Source organism: Puma concolor, chromosome E3 (genome assembly GCF_028749965.1).
Source record: "Puma concolor isolate L17-30 chromosome E3, mPumCon1.1.hap2, whole genome shotgun sequence".
In the NCBI taxonomy this organism is placed as follows: Eukaryota; Metazoa; Chordata; class Mammalia; order Carnivora; family Felidae; genus Puma; species Puma concolor.
In genome coordinates this window covers 34201959-34217069 of record NC_141682.1, presented here as the reverse complement: position 1 = coordinate 34217069, position 15111 = coordinate 34201959, and the positions used below count along the sequence as shown (strand labels likewise).

The window sequence follows — 15111 nt, the reverse complement described above, 5'->3', positions numbered from 1 at the left end:
GCGAACCAGAAATAAACCTTAATAAAGGTGGAAAATAGAAATATTAGTCACAATGACTGTGGTATAAACAGAATACTCCGCAGCCATTTAAAATCATGTTTGAGAAGTCTATTTTATTAAATAGGATTTAAAGGGAAAATTCCACAAATACATAATCAAGCTTGAAAAAAAAATGAAAGCAGGTTGTGAAATATAACTGGGTCAAAATCAGAGTGAACACACTCAGTAATTCCTCCCCTGCTCCTAAGATGCAGAATTTATAGATAAACCTTTAGATGTTTTAAATTTTACATAATACTGCTTGGAAATAAGACAAGGGAATCACGAATTAAAAATAAAGAGGACTCTCTAAAAATAAATGAATCAAAAGATGGGACTCTACAATCTCAAGCAGGACTCAAAGTCACATGGTTCATGGGGGATGGGTCCAATATGAGCCAAGGAAGCAGAGGTCTCAACATCTACCCAGGGAATTAGAGGCAAAACTGGACTCAGAATCATGCTTCCAGGAGTCACAGTCAAAAAGGACGCCTCCGTCTGTGCCAAGGAGCAAAAATGAAGCAACTTACATGAGCCTGGGACCCAAGCGGGCACCATAGGATATACAGAGCAGAGAGAGAGCTTTGAGTTGAGCTGTTGACATGAGCTCTAGTTGAAATGCACATATACCCTTGCAGACATAGGGCAGAAGATATCATACAATCACCTTGAAAATAAGTTCACAAACAAAACACATGAGGACATAGGAGACATTAGAGAACACATGAGGACATCCAATGATCAGAATCTGCAAAATGAAAGAATTCATATCTGAAGAAACAAAGATGCTAGAGCAATCAGAGAAGGACTTCACGGTATTTTTTTTTAATCCTCAAAGGGATAGAGGAAGAATTTACATTCACAAAGTAAAAAGAGGGTTTTTAAAATAAAATAAAGAAGCAGGAAGGTATAAAAAGGGGCCAATTATTTATCTTGGAAATACGGTGAACATTTGAAATTAAAAGCTCAACAGACAGGTAAAATAACAGACAAGATACAAATAAAAAGGGCTGGTTAAGGCAAAATAATAAACCAGATACAAATAAGAGTTGGTTAACTGGAGTACAGAACTGGAGAGACCTCCTCAAACATAACACAGAGAGAGAACTGAAAAAAAATGTTTAAGATACATGGAGAAACTACATACGGAGAGAACAGAGAAAATACTGGACAGGAAACAGCCAACAGATAATGGCTGAGATTTTTCCACAATTAAAGAAAAACCTGAATCTTATGACTAAAAAAAGCCCACAGAGTGCAACGTACAAAAACAAAACAAAAACAAAACATATATACAGTATAATCCTGAACTGATAACTAACTGAATACAGCTTAGAAGAAAGAGACCCTCATGTCCAACAGTGGCTGGCTGCTCCTGGTGACAGGACTTAGAGGGAAGAACTTTATTTTCTTCTTTAAAGGTTAATATATTTTCTAAACGCTCTCCGGTGAAATGACATTATTTTTATAAACTGTGGAAGAGTAGTATTCATTATTTCAAAACACATAAACACACTTTTTAAAAAGACTGTCCTCAAGGAACTTCCACTCGAGTAGAAGAGATGAGGTATGGATCGACACAACACAGAAAGTCCACGCAATAAGCGACATGGCTAGATGTAGCTAAAATCTAAGCCTTGTCTTTTCCCCCATGGACTCGCTAGAAATAGAAAGGGAGGAGGAGGTGAGGGCATTGAGCAGAAACATGAAGGTCTAATGCATATGCCTGATTTATTAGGGGCTATTGCTGCAACCAGAGTTGTGTTCCATTTGGAGGGGATCAAAGTGGCCAAACCAAGATAAGATTAGAACTTTATCTACATCAAACATTATTTTCACCTCTACTTGAATTATATTTCAGGACCACCCACTGATAGAAGCAAAAATTAACGTCTCTACTGTAAATGAACATCACACAAATCTGCCACTTAACACATTTCAGTTATTAGAAGGCTTTGTTCTTTCTCACACGGGTCAGGTAGACTGAGGGAAAGGTAAAAATGGGGGGGGGGCATGTTGAATTTAACTGATTATCAAGTTAAATACCATTCTTATCCACAGGGGCACTATCAACTATCGTGCTGCCAATTTGGAAGTGAAAACAACACAGGTACGTTCTGGGCTTTACCAAATGAACATCGTCTTAGCGGGGAGACAGAAAGGCCTGTTCAGTCTGGGGAGATTCAGACTTTGTGGCCGTAACGCTGTTGGCACACTCAACCAAGCAAGGTGGAGTTTTAGGCAACATCTCATGGCTGCCTCTTCAGAGCCAAACAAACTGCACTCGGTGTTCAGCTCCAAAGGAAACAGGCAGCAAAGGCACAAACCAGAGAGATGTGCTACTAATCTGGAAGGAAGGGCTGTTCCCATCTCAGATTATCTCTTTCTTTGTTTTAAGACATTCAGGTTTCTCAAAATGCCACTCTTTACCCACCTCCACCCAACATCACCTGCACATCCCACGCGTGGGGCCCAACATGTACCCCAACATTATCTCCGCTCCCTTCTTTGATTCCCTGCCATCAAGACCAACTTGGCCAGCCCTGACAATTCCCTTCACAATTTTTGAACCAATGGACTCTTTCATTTCTCTCCCAACACCACCTCGTAAATCTCTCTCTTAACGGGACTTCTCTGAAAACGTCCTTTCTTATCTTCCTCTTGCATTTCCGGAATCCGTTTTTCTTCTTTACTCCGAAGTGGGGCCACACTCTTGCCCAATCCCCAGAAGGTGGTTTCCTTTGATAGAAGACGAGGATACGTCCACCCACACCCTCCCAACTCCCTTTCTCACGGACCTTTAAGGGAGGAGCAGCCGCGGGTCCAGTTGGTCAGAGCCTGGCGTTCACAGTGGACAGGGTAGCCATCTACCAAATGGGTGCTCAACTCTGAGCCCACTCCCTGTTCCTACTTATTTGCCCACAGTCAGATGGATAAAATCAGATAAGAGCCTGAGCCACAGACCTGCCAGATCAGACCTCCCAGACTCAAGACACCGTCTCTAAGTCAGATTACAACAGATTTCTCCATTGATGGTGCTGGGCCCTAGTCAATCCACAAATTTCACTTTCCACATGGCAGTACTATCTTTCGTGTGCTGCTTTTTTGGTCAAAACTTCAGAAGGGAGGTGGGATCAGGGGTGATATTTAGATCCCCAAATCACCAACCCCCTGCCAGAAACTACAGTTCTCATTCATGCCTTCATCAGACGACTGGTCAGTCCTTACGCATGAGCCCTGGGCTCTGATTCACTGCACCTCTCCATGGCTCACTATCTCCTATAAAATGAGATTAATTCCTTGACCCTCCTGAAGTTAAGATGACAAAATTAAAGGACAAGCTTAATTTGCTGGAAAGTGAGATCACAGCTTGAGACCAGAAGACCAAGATCTAGTCCCATCACCCACTGTGTGGCCTCAGCCGAGTCTTTAACTGCCCGCGCCACCACCCCCCCACCGCTATGCCTCAGGTACTGCATCTGAAAGTTGCAGGATGCTCTAGGAGACTCCAAGACCTTCTCCAGTTCATACACTGGTGGCAGGGCACAGCTGTTCCCTACTTCGTCTTTTTTTATCCCAGAAAGGAGCTCCCCAAAACAGAGAGGTGGCTGGGAAAATGCTCGGCCGCACGGAGGAATTCTGCTAGACTGCAAGGCATTTCAAATGAATGTTTAATAAGATACTGCATTGGTTGTGTACTTCGGCTGAATGTGCTGCAGCCCAGGAGACCTGAAAGAATTAATACAGTTCCCAAAGGAGCTGGTGGGAATTGCTGAGGCAGAGGCAGAATCTGATTTGATGAATATAAAAGTGCTTTGAGAGCGTCAGAAGGAAAGTTCTCTGACAAACGCCTGCTCGTTCCATTAGCATGTCTCCCGCTATTTAAGGAACACATTCCAAGAAGGTCTCGGGACTGGGGACCACAGCACACAAGGGCAAGCTCCCTCTCCCCCCCACCCCCCTGCTTCCGACCCCATCTGAGGCCCTTCCTGGGGCTTAGAGATACAGTGCGCCCACGACTCCAGTTTTTTCTCCTTCCTCACTGTGCTTCTCCCTTCTGATCCTCAAACCAGGCCCTCATAACATCTCACCCAACCTTAAAGTCTCTCCTCTTCCCCAAACCAACACTCTCGGATGGTTCGCAGAATAACCTTCTCTCCCATCCTAAACCAAGAGATGGGGACACACCTTGTTTTGTTCGGACACTATCCAAGTTCATACCAAAACCCATCCTTGGGAAGCAACCCCTCCATCTGACGTTCTGGGCGCCCCTGACAGCCCCACCCAGGGAACATGCAGGAAAATGCCAGGCCCTCCATACTCAGGGTCTACAGTCAGTTGTCTCCACTCGCACCCACTCCTTAGAGGAACGCTCTGCTGTGCGCCTGCACAGGACTTCTCAAACTCTCCGCCCCTCTTCCCCCAACTGCGGAGTCTGTGGAAGCATATTTCTCTGCCCTTTTGCGCTTTACCTAAAGACTATGCGTTTTATTCCGTAACATAGCCACGTTTCAGCTTTTTGAAAATAGTTTTAGTCGCTTACCGCAAAGGGGGAAAATGGACACTTTTCCACAAATCAGGTAAAAGTGACATTCTAGAAATATGAGCTGGAGGGTTTCAAGTGTCCCCAAGCTCACCTCTGTGCACTATCTGGAAACCTCCAAGCGTTCCACCACTTCCTCACAAATCTGCATTCACTGAGTTCTCCCTGGCATACCCAAAGTGCCTGAGACCCTCAGAACCAAGGCAGAAAGCGTTTCCATTCATTCTGGGTTGGAAAGGCAAAACCTGGCTTTCACCAGAGCCAGTGGCCACGACCCTCCCTCAGATCAAAACAGATGCCAGAGGCTCCCCAAGACCTGTGGTGGCTGTGGTATGATCAGCACACTCCCGGGGCCTGGCAGCCTATCACCTCTCCCACTTACCTTGTCAGCCATGATCATAGATGCGCCCCCGTGGATGCCCAGGATGGGGATGAAAGTCTGCGAAGAGATAAAATCCAGCATCTGAGCCACGGCCTCCTGGTCGGTGTCGTCCCCAAACACAAGGCCATGGATGCGCGCCCCAGACATGAGGTCGCACACATGTGTGATGAGGCTCTTGGGGTCCGTGCGGTTCATCAGCAGGGCCACCACGTTCACGTCCAGGGGCAACCCTGCTGCCTGCTCGGGGCCCCACAGGTTTCGCAGTTCGCGCTCCGTCACGTCGTGGCTGTGACCCAGCAGCACCGCAATGTTCAGCGCCGGGGGACCCTTCTCCGCCGCCGCACCCTGCGCCGGACCGCGCCAGACCAGAAGGGCCGGCAGCACCAGCAGGGTCCAATAACCCAGTCTGCCCATAGTCGCCACTTACGGTCCCTGCAAGGCGGAGAGGGAGAGTCAGGGCCGCGGGGAGCAAAGGTTCCAGAGGAAAGGGATTACAGACCCAGCCCCTTGCTCTAGGAGCCGGGTATACAGCCCATCCCCAGAGCGAGCTGACAGAGTCACTGACTCCATTCCCCATTCCCGCCGCCATCCACATCCCTCCACCCAGCTCTATCCACAACTCCAATCGGAGTTAGGTCTCCATCACTATCCCTAAACCCATTTTTGCATCCAGCCTCCGTCTCATCCCCTGTCTCCAGCCTCCTCTCCATACCCAACTCTGCCCACGTTTCCCACCACACCCCCAAGTTAGCTGTGGACCACAGCCCCTGAGCGTAGGCGCACAGAGCAAAACCTCCACCCACCCCTCTCCCACCCGACTAGTTCAGACCAAGTTACCGACCCCGCCCCCTGCTGAAGGGAGCCAACTACAAAGCAGCCCCCGCGTGCGGAGGCGGTGCTGAGACTCCGCAGCCCTGCTCCCGCGCTGTGCTAGATGACTGACCCCGCCCCCTCTGAATCCTCCGGGTACAGCACAGACCTGGCTCCACGCGGCACGCGCTGCAGACCCCACTCCTCTCCTGCAGGGTGGCCCCCACCAAGTTCACGGGAGTGCAGACATTCACCCGTGCGCCCCAGGCGCGTGGGGGAAATTGGGGCCCCCCACCTCGCGCGGGGGTACAGTGAAGCGATTTCCACTCAACTGCAAGCGAGCCCCAGGACCCGCCCCCTACACGCACGCATGCACACACACGCGCGCGCACACACACACACACACACACTCCCTCTCTCATGCGCACCGCGTGCAATGCAGAATCCCAGAGCGGAGAGCAGGCGCTTCCACCCGTGGGCCGGCGCGTGGGAGCTGGCAGGGAACTGCGTGGGGGGAAAGGTAGGCTCCTAAGCGGCTCTCCGACGGACACGAACTGTACAGACCCTCCCCAGGCTTTCCACTACAGGTCCTGTTACCAAGTCTTAGATGCATGTGGGTAGTGGGCTGCACAACCTGACAGGCACGCGCGCCGTTCTGCGCACAGCCGCAGGCCGCTGTGGCGGTGCCCACGGCCATCCGGAGTCCACACACGTCCTCAGTCGGTGCACACACATGTATCGCGCCAGGTGCACAACTGCGCGTGCCTGCAAATACCAGCACAGTCGTGCACGCGTGCACAGGCGCGCGCCCCTCGGGCCCGGCGCTGCTGGAGCCAGGGGAAGTTAGGGAGAACTCGTTCTGGCCGAGGCACTCTTAGGGTGAGCACAGCGGAGCGCGGAGCCGCAGCGCCCCCTGGTGCTCCTCCCGCGCCTCGCTACAGATAATCCCTCTCCCGCTTCCTCTCTCCCTCTCTCTCCTGTTCCCTCTCCCGCTCTCGCTCTCTCTCCGGTTGAGTCTTCCTCTTCCCAGGCCGGCCGAGCCCAGGTCTCCCGCTGGGACGTACCTGTAGCCGGAGAAGGTCGAGGATGCAGTGGGGCGCGCTGCGCGCACGAGCATCTCGGCCGCCTCAGCAGCCACCGGGTTTAGCGGGTTTCCGCATGCTGCGGCCCCCGCGCGCTCCCCTGGCTGTCCCGCGCTGTCTGCATCGCCCCCACGGGGGGCGGCTATCCCAGCCGGAGGCTCTGCAGCAGGGCTCTACCGGGGTGGAGAAGAGACGGAGAGGCTGGGTCAGCCCGCGGGCAGGAGAAAGGGGACTGGGGGGCAGGCTGCAGTCTGCAATGCTCACAGCCCCCTGTGCGCACAGGGGGCTCAACCGAAGAGGGGGAGCTGAAGCTCCATGCCCAAGACCCCCTGTGCGGATCCTCAGACCCCGTGGTCGATATGGAGAGCTCCGCTCCTGGGCGCACAGGAGAACCCGAGCCCCAGGTTCGCCACGCACGAGAAGCTAACTGGGCATCTCCACCCTCACCCCCTACCACCTCCCCGGCGCCGGCTGCTGGCAGTTGTTCGGCCAGGAGCTGCTGAGCGAGGGGGGTAGGGAGAGAAAGAGGAGGGAATGGAGGGGGGTGGCTGGCTGAGTTTGCGATGAGCCGGCAGGAGAGGGGGAGGGAAGGACTCGGGCTCCCGCGATCCCGGATCCCCGAAGGAGGTGCGATCATTCCCACGCAACGACCCTCTTGCGGTCCTGCCGCCCCCTCCTATCCAGGCCTCCCACCATCTTTTCCCCCAAAGGGGCCTCCCAGGCCCCGCGTCCCGCGCCAGCACTCACCGCAGCCTCTCTCCACATAGTTCTCAGCAGTGGCCGCTCCTGGTCATCTCCAGGGCTGATGGCTGCGGCCGCGACTCTCAGCGCTCACCCAGCCCCATGCTCCGGCTAGCCCCGCGGCGCCTCCCTCCAAAAGCCGGAGCTCGGCTTCCTGCCCCACTCCGGACAGCAGCTGCCCGGTCCTCTAAGCGCGCCCGGGAGCCCTCTCCGCAGCCCAGGCTCCGGCTGGTGGTGTGCGTGAGGGCGAGTGTGTGTGTGTGTGTGTGTGTGTGTGTGTGTGTGTGTGTGTGAGTGTGGGAGCGCGCGCGCGTGTGGCCGGGGATCCCCGCGGTCCCCGTTGGAGAGAGGCGCGGGCGGGGGATGGCAGCTCCCTCTGGGCCCTTCGCTGCGGGGCCAGCTCGCCACCAGGCGTTCAGCTCCCCATTTCCCGACGGGAGTCCGGAGAGCGCCCAGCCACCCTGGTTCACAGCACTGACAAAACCGGGCTCCTGAGGCTTGCTTCTGCTGCGGTCGCCTCGGAGGAAGAGGAGGAGGAAGGCAGGGGCGCCCCCACGTCAACTTAGGGGACTTGTTCTCAGTCGGCTAGACGCAGCAGCCCCCGCGACAGCCAGGGAGGCTTGGAGCTCCGGTGGGCGAAAGCATCTCCCGCCCGCAGCCGCCCTCCCTGGAGGCGGGCCGAGGCAGACCCCGCAGTCCCTCGGCGGCGGCGGCGCGGAGCACTGCCACCCTTTCCCGGGGCGCACGGCGACGACAAGGCCAGGATAGGCGACTGCCTGGCGAAGTGGGTGCCTGCGGCGATGTGCCGCTGTCCCTGGTGCTGAAAACGCGCTCTCCGCCCGCTCCTGAGCGTCTGGTGCGGCTGAAGAATCAATTATTCAGATCTCTGCTACCGCTTCCTCCTCCCCCAGTGCCTTGCGCTGGGTACAGCAATCCCCCCTCCACGCACAGGCGCGCCGACACACACACACACACACACACACACACACACACACACACACACACACACACACACACACACACCACAGAATCTGCTCCAATGCTTCTCCCTGTGTCTCACCACCCCCATAAGGGAACCCACTCCTCTGATCTCAGGGAGCCAGAATCCTAAAAGTAAAGACATCTCTACATCCCCCACTTGCTTCCTTCTTGTTTTCTAAGTTATAACAAAAGTCGCCCTGAGGCTGCCACTTCTAAGCTACCAGCAGGGGTGAGCCAGAGAGCACGGGACTGCCTGGGTGTGTGGGGCCTGGCTGGCTTGAATTCTGGCAACTGAGCATGAAAAATATTGTCAAATGAGCACCTTTGCCCCTTTTACACTCAGCTGTATCTCTCCTTCCAACTCCCAGGTCCCTGCTTTCCTTACCTCAGGCCCTGAAATCAAAGAGGCCTTAAATTATAAGAGGTTTTGCAATCACAGTTTTTTCTAACCCTGTATCCTCCACTCATCAGCCTGATATCACCTTTGGGCTTGCTATATATTTATCTTTCCTTATCAACCGCTAATCTGAAAAGCAGAGAAGAACAGTAAAAGTATCTATTTCTTAGGGTTATTTGGAAAAGAAAACGAGATAGCTTCAGTAAAGTAGCCAACAAAGTCCAGCACACAGTAGGTGCTCATTAAACATGAGGTCCCTACAAGGTGGTCTAGGAAGGAAGGGCCTCTTTCCAAGAAGGCTGAATACTGAAATGGAAACAGTAAAGGTACACAGTTCCAGGAGACCTATGGGTGCATTAGTAAGCGGACTGTGTACGTTAAGTTCTCTAGAGTTTGATTATTCAAAAGACAGAACGGAAGAAATTCTGAAAGGTAAATGAAAATGGTGGCTTGTATGACATACAGCAAAGAATAGAAAAGTGTTTCATTTCTTGAGGCAGTAACTGGGCTGAGCTAGATTGAGTGAAGATGATCATTTCTTGGATTTTGCCACAGGTGCAGAACCCCGGTTTGGAGACTTACAGGGAAATTAGGCTCTTTGATTTAAACGATGTGGAAATTATATACAATAAAACACACATCTCTTAGGGCACCTGGGTGGCTCAGTCGGTTAAGCATCTGACTTTAGCTCAGGTCATGTCTCCCTCTCTACCCTTCCCCTGCTCGTTCTCTCTCTCTCTCTCTCTCTCAAAAAGAAACATTAAAAAATAAAAATTAAAAAATTAAAAATTGAAAAAAAAATCTCTAAAAAATTCAGTTCAAGTTTTGAAATTACACGCATCTGGGTAGACCATCACCCAAAACAAATATTTTCATCACCTTCAGATAAAATATTTCATCACCTTCAGATAAAATATTTTCATCACCTTCAGAAAGTGTCCTTGTGGCCCTCTGTTGTTAATCCCACATCCCCCTTTTAGAAACCACAATTTTTCTTTCTAACACCATTTATCAGCTTTGCTTTTTTCAAACTTCGTACAAATAGATTCTACATTGTACATTTTTTGGTGACTGGCTTTTTTCACTTAACCTAATGTCTGGGAGATTCATTGATGCTGCTGCATGTAACAACAGCTTTTTCTTTGCTGTTGGTGAGCAGCTTTCCATTGTATGAATAAACCACACTTTGTGTATCCATCTTTGATGGCTGGACATGTGGATTATATCTGTGGAGCTTTTTTTTTAATTTTTAATTTAAAAATTTTTTAATGTTTATTTTTCAGAGACGGAGCATGAGTTGGGGAGGGGGAGAGAGAGGAGACAAAGAATCCAAAGCAGGCTCCAGGCTCTGAGCTGTCAGCACAGAGCCCAATGTGGGGCTCAAACCCACGAACCATGAGATCATGACCTGAGCTGAAGTCACACCCTTAACTGACTGAGCCACCTAGGTGCCCCTCTGTGGAGCCTTTTAAAATACAAGCGGTTGTGCCCACTTTATAACTTCTCCATCAAAATCTTCAGGGGTGACATGTTTATTTGTTTTAATTCCATAGGTGATTCTGATGGTGCCCTGGTTAATAATCCACCATACTTTCCATATTTGCCTATCAATGCTGACCGTGAAATAGTCTTTGATAAAAACTATTGGTATGGGAGACTTTGAAGTCATTTGTGACCAGACTTGCAGAAAGGTAGATCAAACTGATATGGTCTCTTTTGAATAGAGAAAGAACGCAGTCCCCCATTTGAAGGAATAGTCTGTCTCTGCAGACACAGGCAGCTACAGCTGCCCCAGGGTGGACATCTCCCCAGTGTTGAGAACTACTTAGGGTCAGACATCTGGAACCCCACCATACAGGTGGAAACTGTAATAGTGTGCATGTGATCATGACAATTTGCCCGATGCTGTACTGCAAAAGCTAAACCCTCCACAGAAGTTAGGACACTGAGCAGGATTTTGCTACTCGACTTTCAGATGAAAAATCTTCATAGCAGCTATGCTGACAAAGACTATGTGGCGGGGGGGAGGGGAAAGCCCCTTAGTCACACTGTTCTGCAGTCAATTTTGCCGATTGGTTTTATTGCCAGTCACATCAAAGTAACAGAAATTACCTAGTCTAGTCTTAAGGAACAAATTGTTTCCGCTGTTTTCAATCTCATCGATTTATCTTCAAAAGCTTTACTAAAGAAATGAGCCCCCCTGGTTGCCACTTGCTTTGAGCCACTTGAACTCTGTGGTTAAAAACCAACCACCAAATCATGTCTATAGCAGAGAAGCAAATTAAGCCGATCACTGATGGTGCTTCTAGTGCTACCTCTATTCTCAAGGGAAAGGAGCAAAGAATGGGAGCATTTTGAAGCTGAAAGACCTTTAGAGACTCTACTGTATTGTGCATTCTGTTTTCAAATAAGTTTGGGAAGCTATCTTTTTTAAGTTTATTACTTTGAGAGAGAGAGAAAGCATGAGAGGGGGAGGGCAGAGACAGAGGAGGGAGTGAATCTCAAGCATTCTCTGCACTGCCACTTTGAGCCCAATGGGGTGCTTGAACCCATGAACTGTGAGATCATGACCTGAGCCAAAGTCAGACGCTTAACCGACTGAGCCACCCAGGCGCCCAGTACCGAGTCACTTTAGTGTGAATTCTGACATTAAAGGATCTGAGAAGTCCCATGGGTTAAGACAATATTTTTTTAATTAATCCAGCAATATTCCAAAAGAAATTGATCATGGAAACTTATGTTATTCCACATAATAGCTGTTAAAATCCTATGAGAATTTCAGACCTTGACCAAAACCTTTATTTTGCATATGGAGAAAGTGAGACTAACTTTAGTACTATATGAGGCTAAATCGAAGGCAAAATTTGGAGTAGTATCCAAAATTTTTGTTTTACACGTCTACTGTATAAAACAAAGTACATGTGCATTCTCATTCTACAAGGTTACGGGGATTCCAAAGCAGTATAATACAATCCTGAGAGAGAAAGAGTAAAAAAGTAATTTAGGGTGGCCAAGAAGCCTAAACACCAGCCTAGCCACCACTGGTAGTCCTTGGATTGTCACTGGTGATCTAGCTTCACTGTCCCTCCAAATCCCAGCCTGTGGGTTCTACCTCTTTGGCTATCCACAGTCCCAGACTTATTGATGTCCTATTTTACATAGTAGCAGATAAATAGTACTCATCTGTCCTGTGCCAAGGCAGACGTCATTAATCAATTCATGAACTATTTCTCTCAAAGTTTACGTGGAACATTCTAAGCTTGCTCAGTTCTAGGTTCTGGGTAGCCCCATCCATTGATTACGGTTGGTTCCAATGTGATATTCCTAAATAAGTTCTCATAGATTCCCGAGTTTAGCATAACCTGACTCTGATGACATGTATCTCCTTTACTTTCCCTTGGATCCCAACTTCCATTTAAAACCGCCTCCTCTTCAGACCTCAGTTTATCCATTTGCTAAATAAAGGCTGACACTAGCCATGATGAGCTGCCTTCCATATCTGATGTTGAATGATTCTGTAACTTATTTTGAAGGTCTTGACCTTGGGATCAACCAAGGTGCTAGTTAACTCTCCTATATCTTATCCAAAAGGTTAAAAATCCCTTCCTGCTCCCATTAGCCATTCAGATATCAGTAGTTCTAATCAGGGAGGAAGGCTTTTTCTAAACAAATCCACAGTTAGTCTTGAGAACTAAAATTAAGACAGCAGCAAAAGATTGAGTACCTTACTGGTTTTCACCCAATGCAACCCACTGTCCGCCCTTGTATCAGGCAGGAGCCTACACATACCATTGGGGAAAGAATAATGGTACATTCTAGCACTTTGGGAGAAGTCATTTTTGACATTTTGAAAAGGCCTCAGTTCCTTCATCAGGAAAATGGGAGTAAAATCACCCTGCCTCCCCCAGCACTGTAGTGAAGGTCGCATAAGTTAGACGTCTTAGTGTGAATCCTTCCACGAACAGTAGGGGTTATGCAACTCTTAGACACCAGTGGGTGTCCCAAAATTCAACTCAAATCTGACCCTATGTGGAGATACCGTCAGACTCCACAGGTTAAGGGCTCCGTCCCACAAGACCACCTTCCACTTCAGATGCCCGTTTGAAGTCCAGGTTGTTTCCTGTGCTTCTGACTGGTTATAAATCAGAAGTTCCCACAATGCCTTCCTTGGGGTTGATTAATTTGCTAGAGGAGCTTACAGAAATTAGGAAACCAGTTTAATGACTAGATTGCTGGCTTATTACAATGGATACTATTTTTTTCAAGTTTATTTATTTTGAGAGAGAGAGAGAGCGTAAGAGTGCACGCAGAGCGTGAGCGTGCAGGTGGGGGAGTGGCAGACAGGGAGAGAGCCAGCACGGAGCCAGATGCAGGGCTTGAACTCATGAACCACGAGATCATGACCTGAGTCAAAGCCAGATGCTTAACCGACCGAGCTACCCAGGTGCCTCTACAATGGATATTAAAGGATACAAATCAGATGAAGAGATTATATATAGTATTACATACATAATACAGATACATGGAATATAGATTATTATATATAGGGCAAGGTATGGGGAAAGGGTGCTAAAACCTCCACACCCTCCCTAGATGCCCGTCTCTCCCAACATCTCCACAGGTTCACCTGGAAACTCTCCAAACATGTCCTTTGGGTTCTTCATTACACAGGATGATTGATTAAATCACTGACCATTGGTGATTGAGTTCACATTTCCACTCCCTCTCCCCTCCCCGGAGATCCAGGGATGGGGCTGAAAATTCGAACCTTCTAATCACAAGGTTGGCTCCACTGGCTGGACGACCAGCCCCCATCCTTAGGTACAAGCCAAAATTCACCTCATTAGCATAACAAAAGACACCTTGGTGCTCTCATCTCTTAGGAAATTCCAAGGGTTTTAGGAGTTCTGTGCCAGAAACAGGAACAAAGACCAAATATAGATTTCTTATTATAAATCACAATACCACAAGCAGACCCTGAGACCAGGATTTGAGAACCTTAGTCTATTCGGGAGGTGATCCAGAAAGAGGAAGTGGGCAAAGAGGAAGCCAATAAAAGGCGTGTGGCCAATATGGCACTTCAGTCGCAATCCAGCTGAAGACCGGCTAGGAGACAGTGCACAATACACCTCAGGACTATCCCGCTTGGCGGCAAAGAATGAGGAAGGGTGGGTGGAATTAATCCACCTCCTACTCCTTCATTGGTTGGAGCTGTTAGCTGGGGCTGCACACAGACTTGCTACGAGTGACCTCATAGACAGGGTGGGCCAGGGAGGTCCAAGGGGAGCGAGGAGCACACTGCCTTCACCTAGAGCAGGTGAAGGCACCTAAGTGAGCAGGACACAGGGAGAGAGAAGGTCAGGCGTCCTCCATCGTGAAACGATCTGAGCCTTTTAACTACTTGGCTTCAGAGATAAGGAGCCCAACACGTGCATCATCTCTCAACAACCAGACATGCTGCTCACCAGAAGATATGGCTCCAGAGTGTTCCGGAATCTGACCAGCCAGATCAGCAGCATCCTGTCCGAGGGAAGGAATGAGAACAAACCCCTGCAGTGCCCACGCAGGCCATACTGTCGTACCCCTGAGGAACTGCCCTGGGTACACCTTCCCCACTCACCCACACAGGGCAGTTTCTGTGCCCCGCGGAAGGCAGGCCTCTCCTTTAGAAAATCTCTTCCCTTACAGTCTCCCACCTCCTTGTGTGGAGACTCTGGCCTGACCTAAAGGTCTCTCAACCTGGCTGTGGCTGGGTTGTCCAGAGCAGTCACTCAGGATAGCGCTTTGAAAACCCTGCAGCCAGACCATTTGAGGCCAATTTCCCAAGGCCAGGAATACTCAAAAAGTCTCATCACTCACCCCACAGATACAGAGGGAGACTCAGTCTATTATGACTGCCTGATTCATGAGTCTGCACGTAGGGAGGAGACTTCTCAGAGAAATGTCTGGATGCCAGGGAGAGAGGTCATATTTCCTGGTGCCTAGGATCACTGAAGCATGCCATCTTGAAGCTTCAGGGGCCATGGGGATCATCAAACCTCCTACACTGCTCTTTAAAGGTGAGGCTGCTAAGCCTGGAGACGTGAAGCACGGTGCTGAAGGTCAGTTATGACGGGTCACACACAGTCTCTTACCT

At 49.6% G+C, this 15111-nt stretch overlaps 1 protein-coding gene across 1 annotated transcript in view; it reads right to left on the bottom strand.

The window, feature by feature from the left end:
* The window catches only part of GRIN2A (glutamate ionotropic receptor NMDA type subunit 2A), a 372343-nt gene extending 363858 nt beyond the window's left edge, over nucleotides 1-8485 (bottom strand). Inside the window, exons 1-3 of the mRNA XM_086691293.1 lie at nucleotides 7604-8485; nucleotides 6839-7029; nucleotides 4965-5396 (exon numbers count right to left, since the gene is read on the bottom strand). Of these exons, the coding sequence (XP_086547419.1) occupies nucleotides 4965-5378 (414 nt within the window). The 5' untranslated portion in view covers nucleotides 5379-5396; nucleotides 6839-7029; nucleotides 7604-8485. The remainder of the gene's footprint in view (nucleotides 1-4964; nucleotides 5397-6838; nucleotides 7030-7603) is intronic.
* Nucleotides 8486-15111: the final 6626 nt, after the last annotated feature.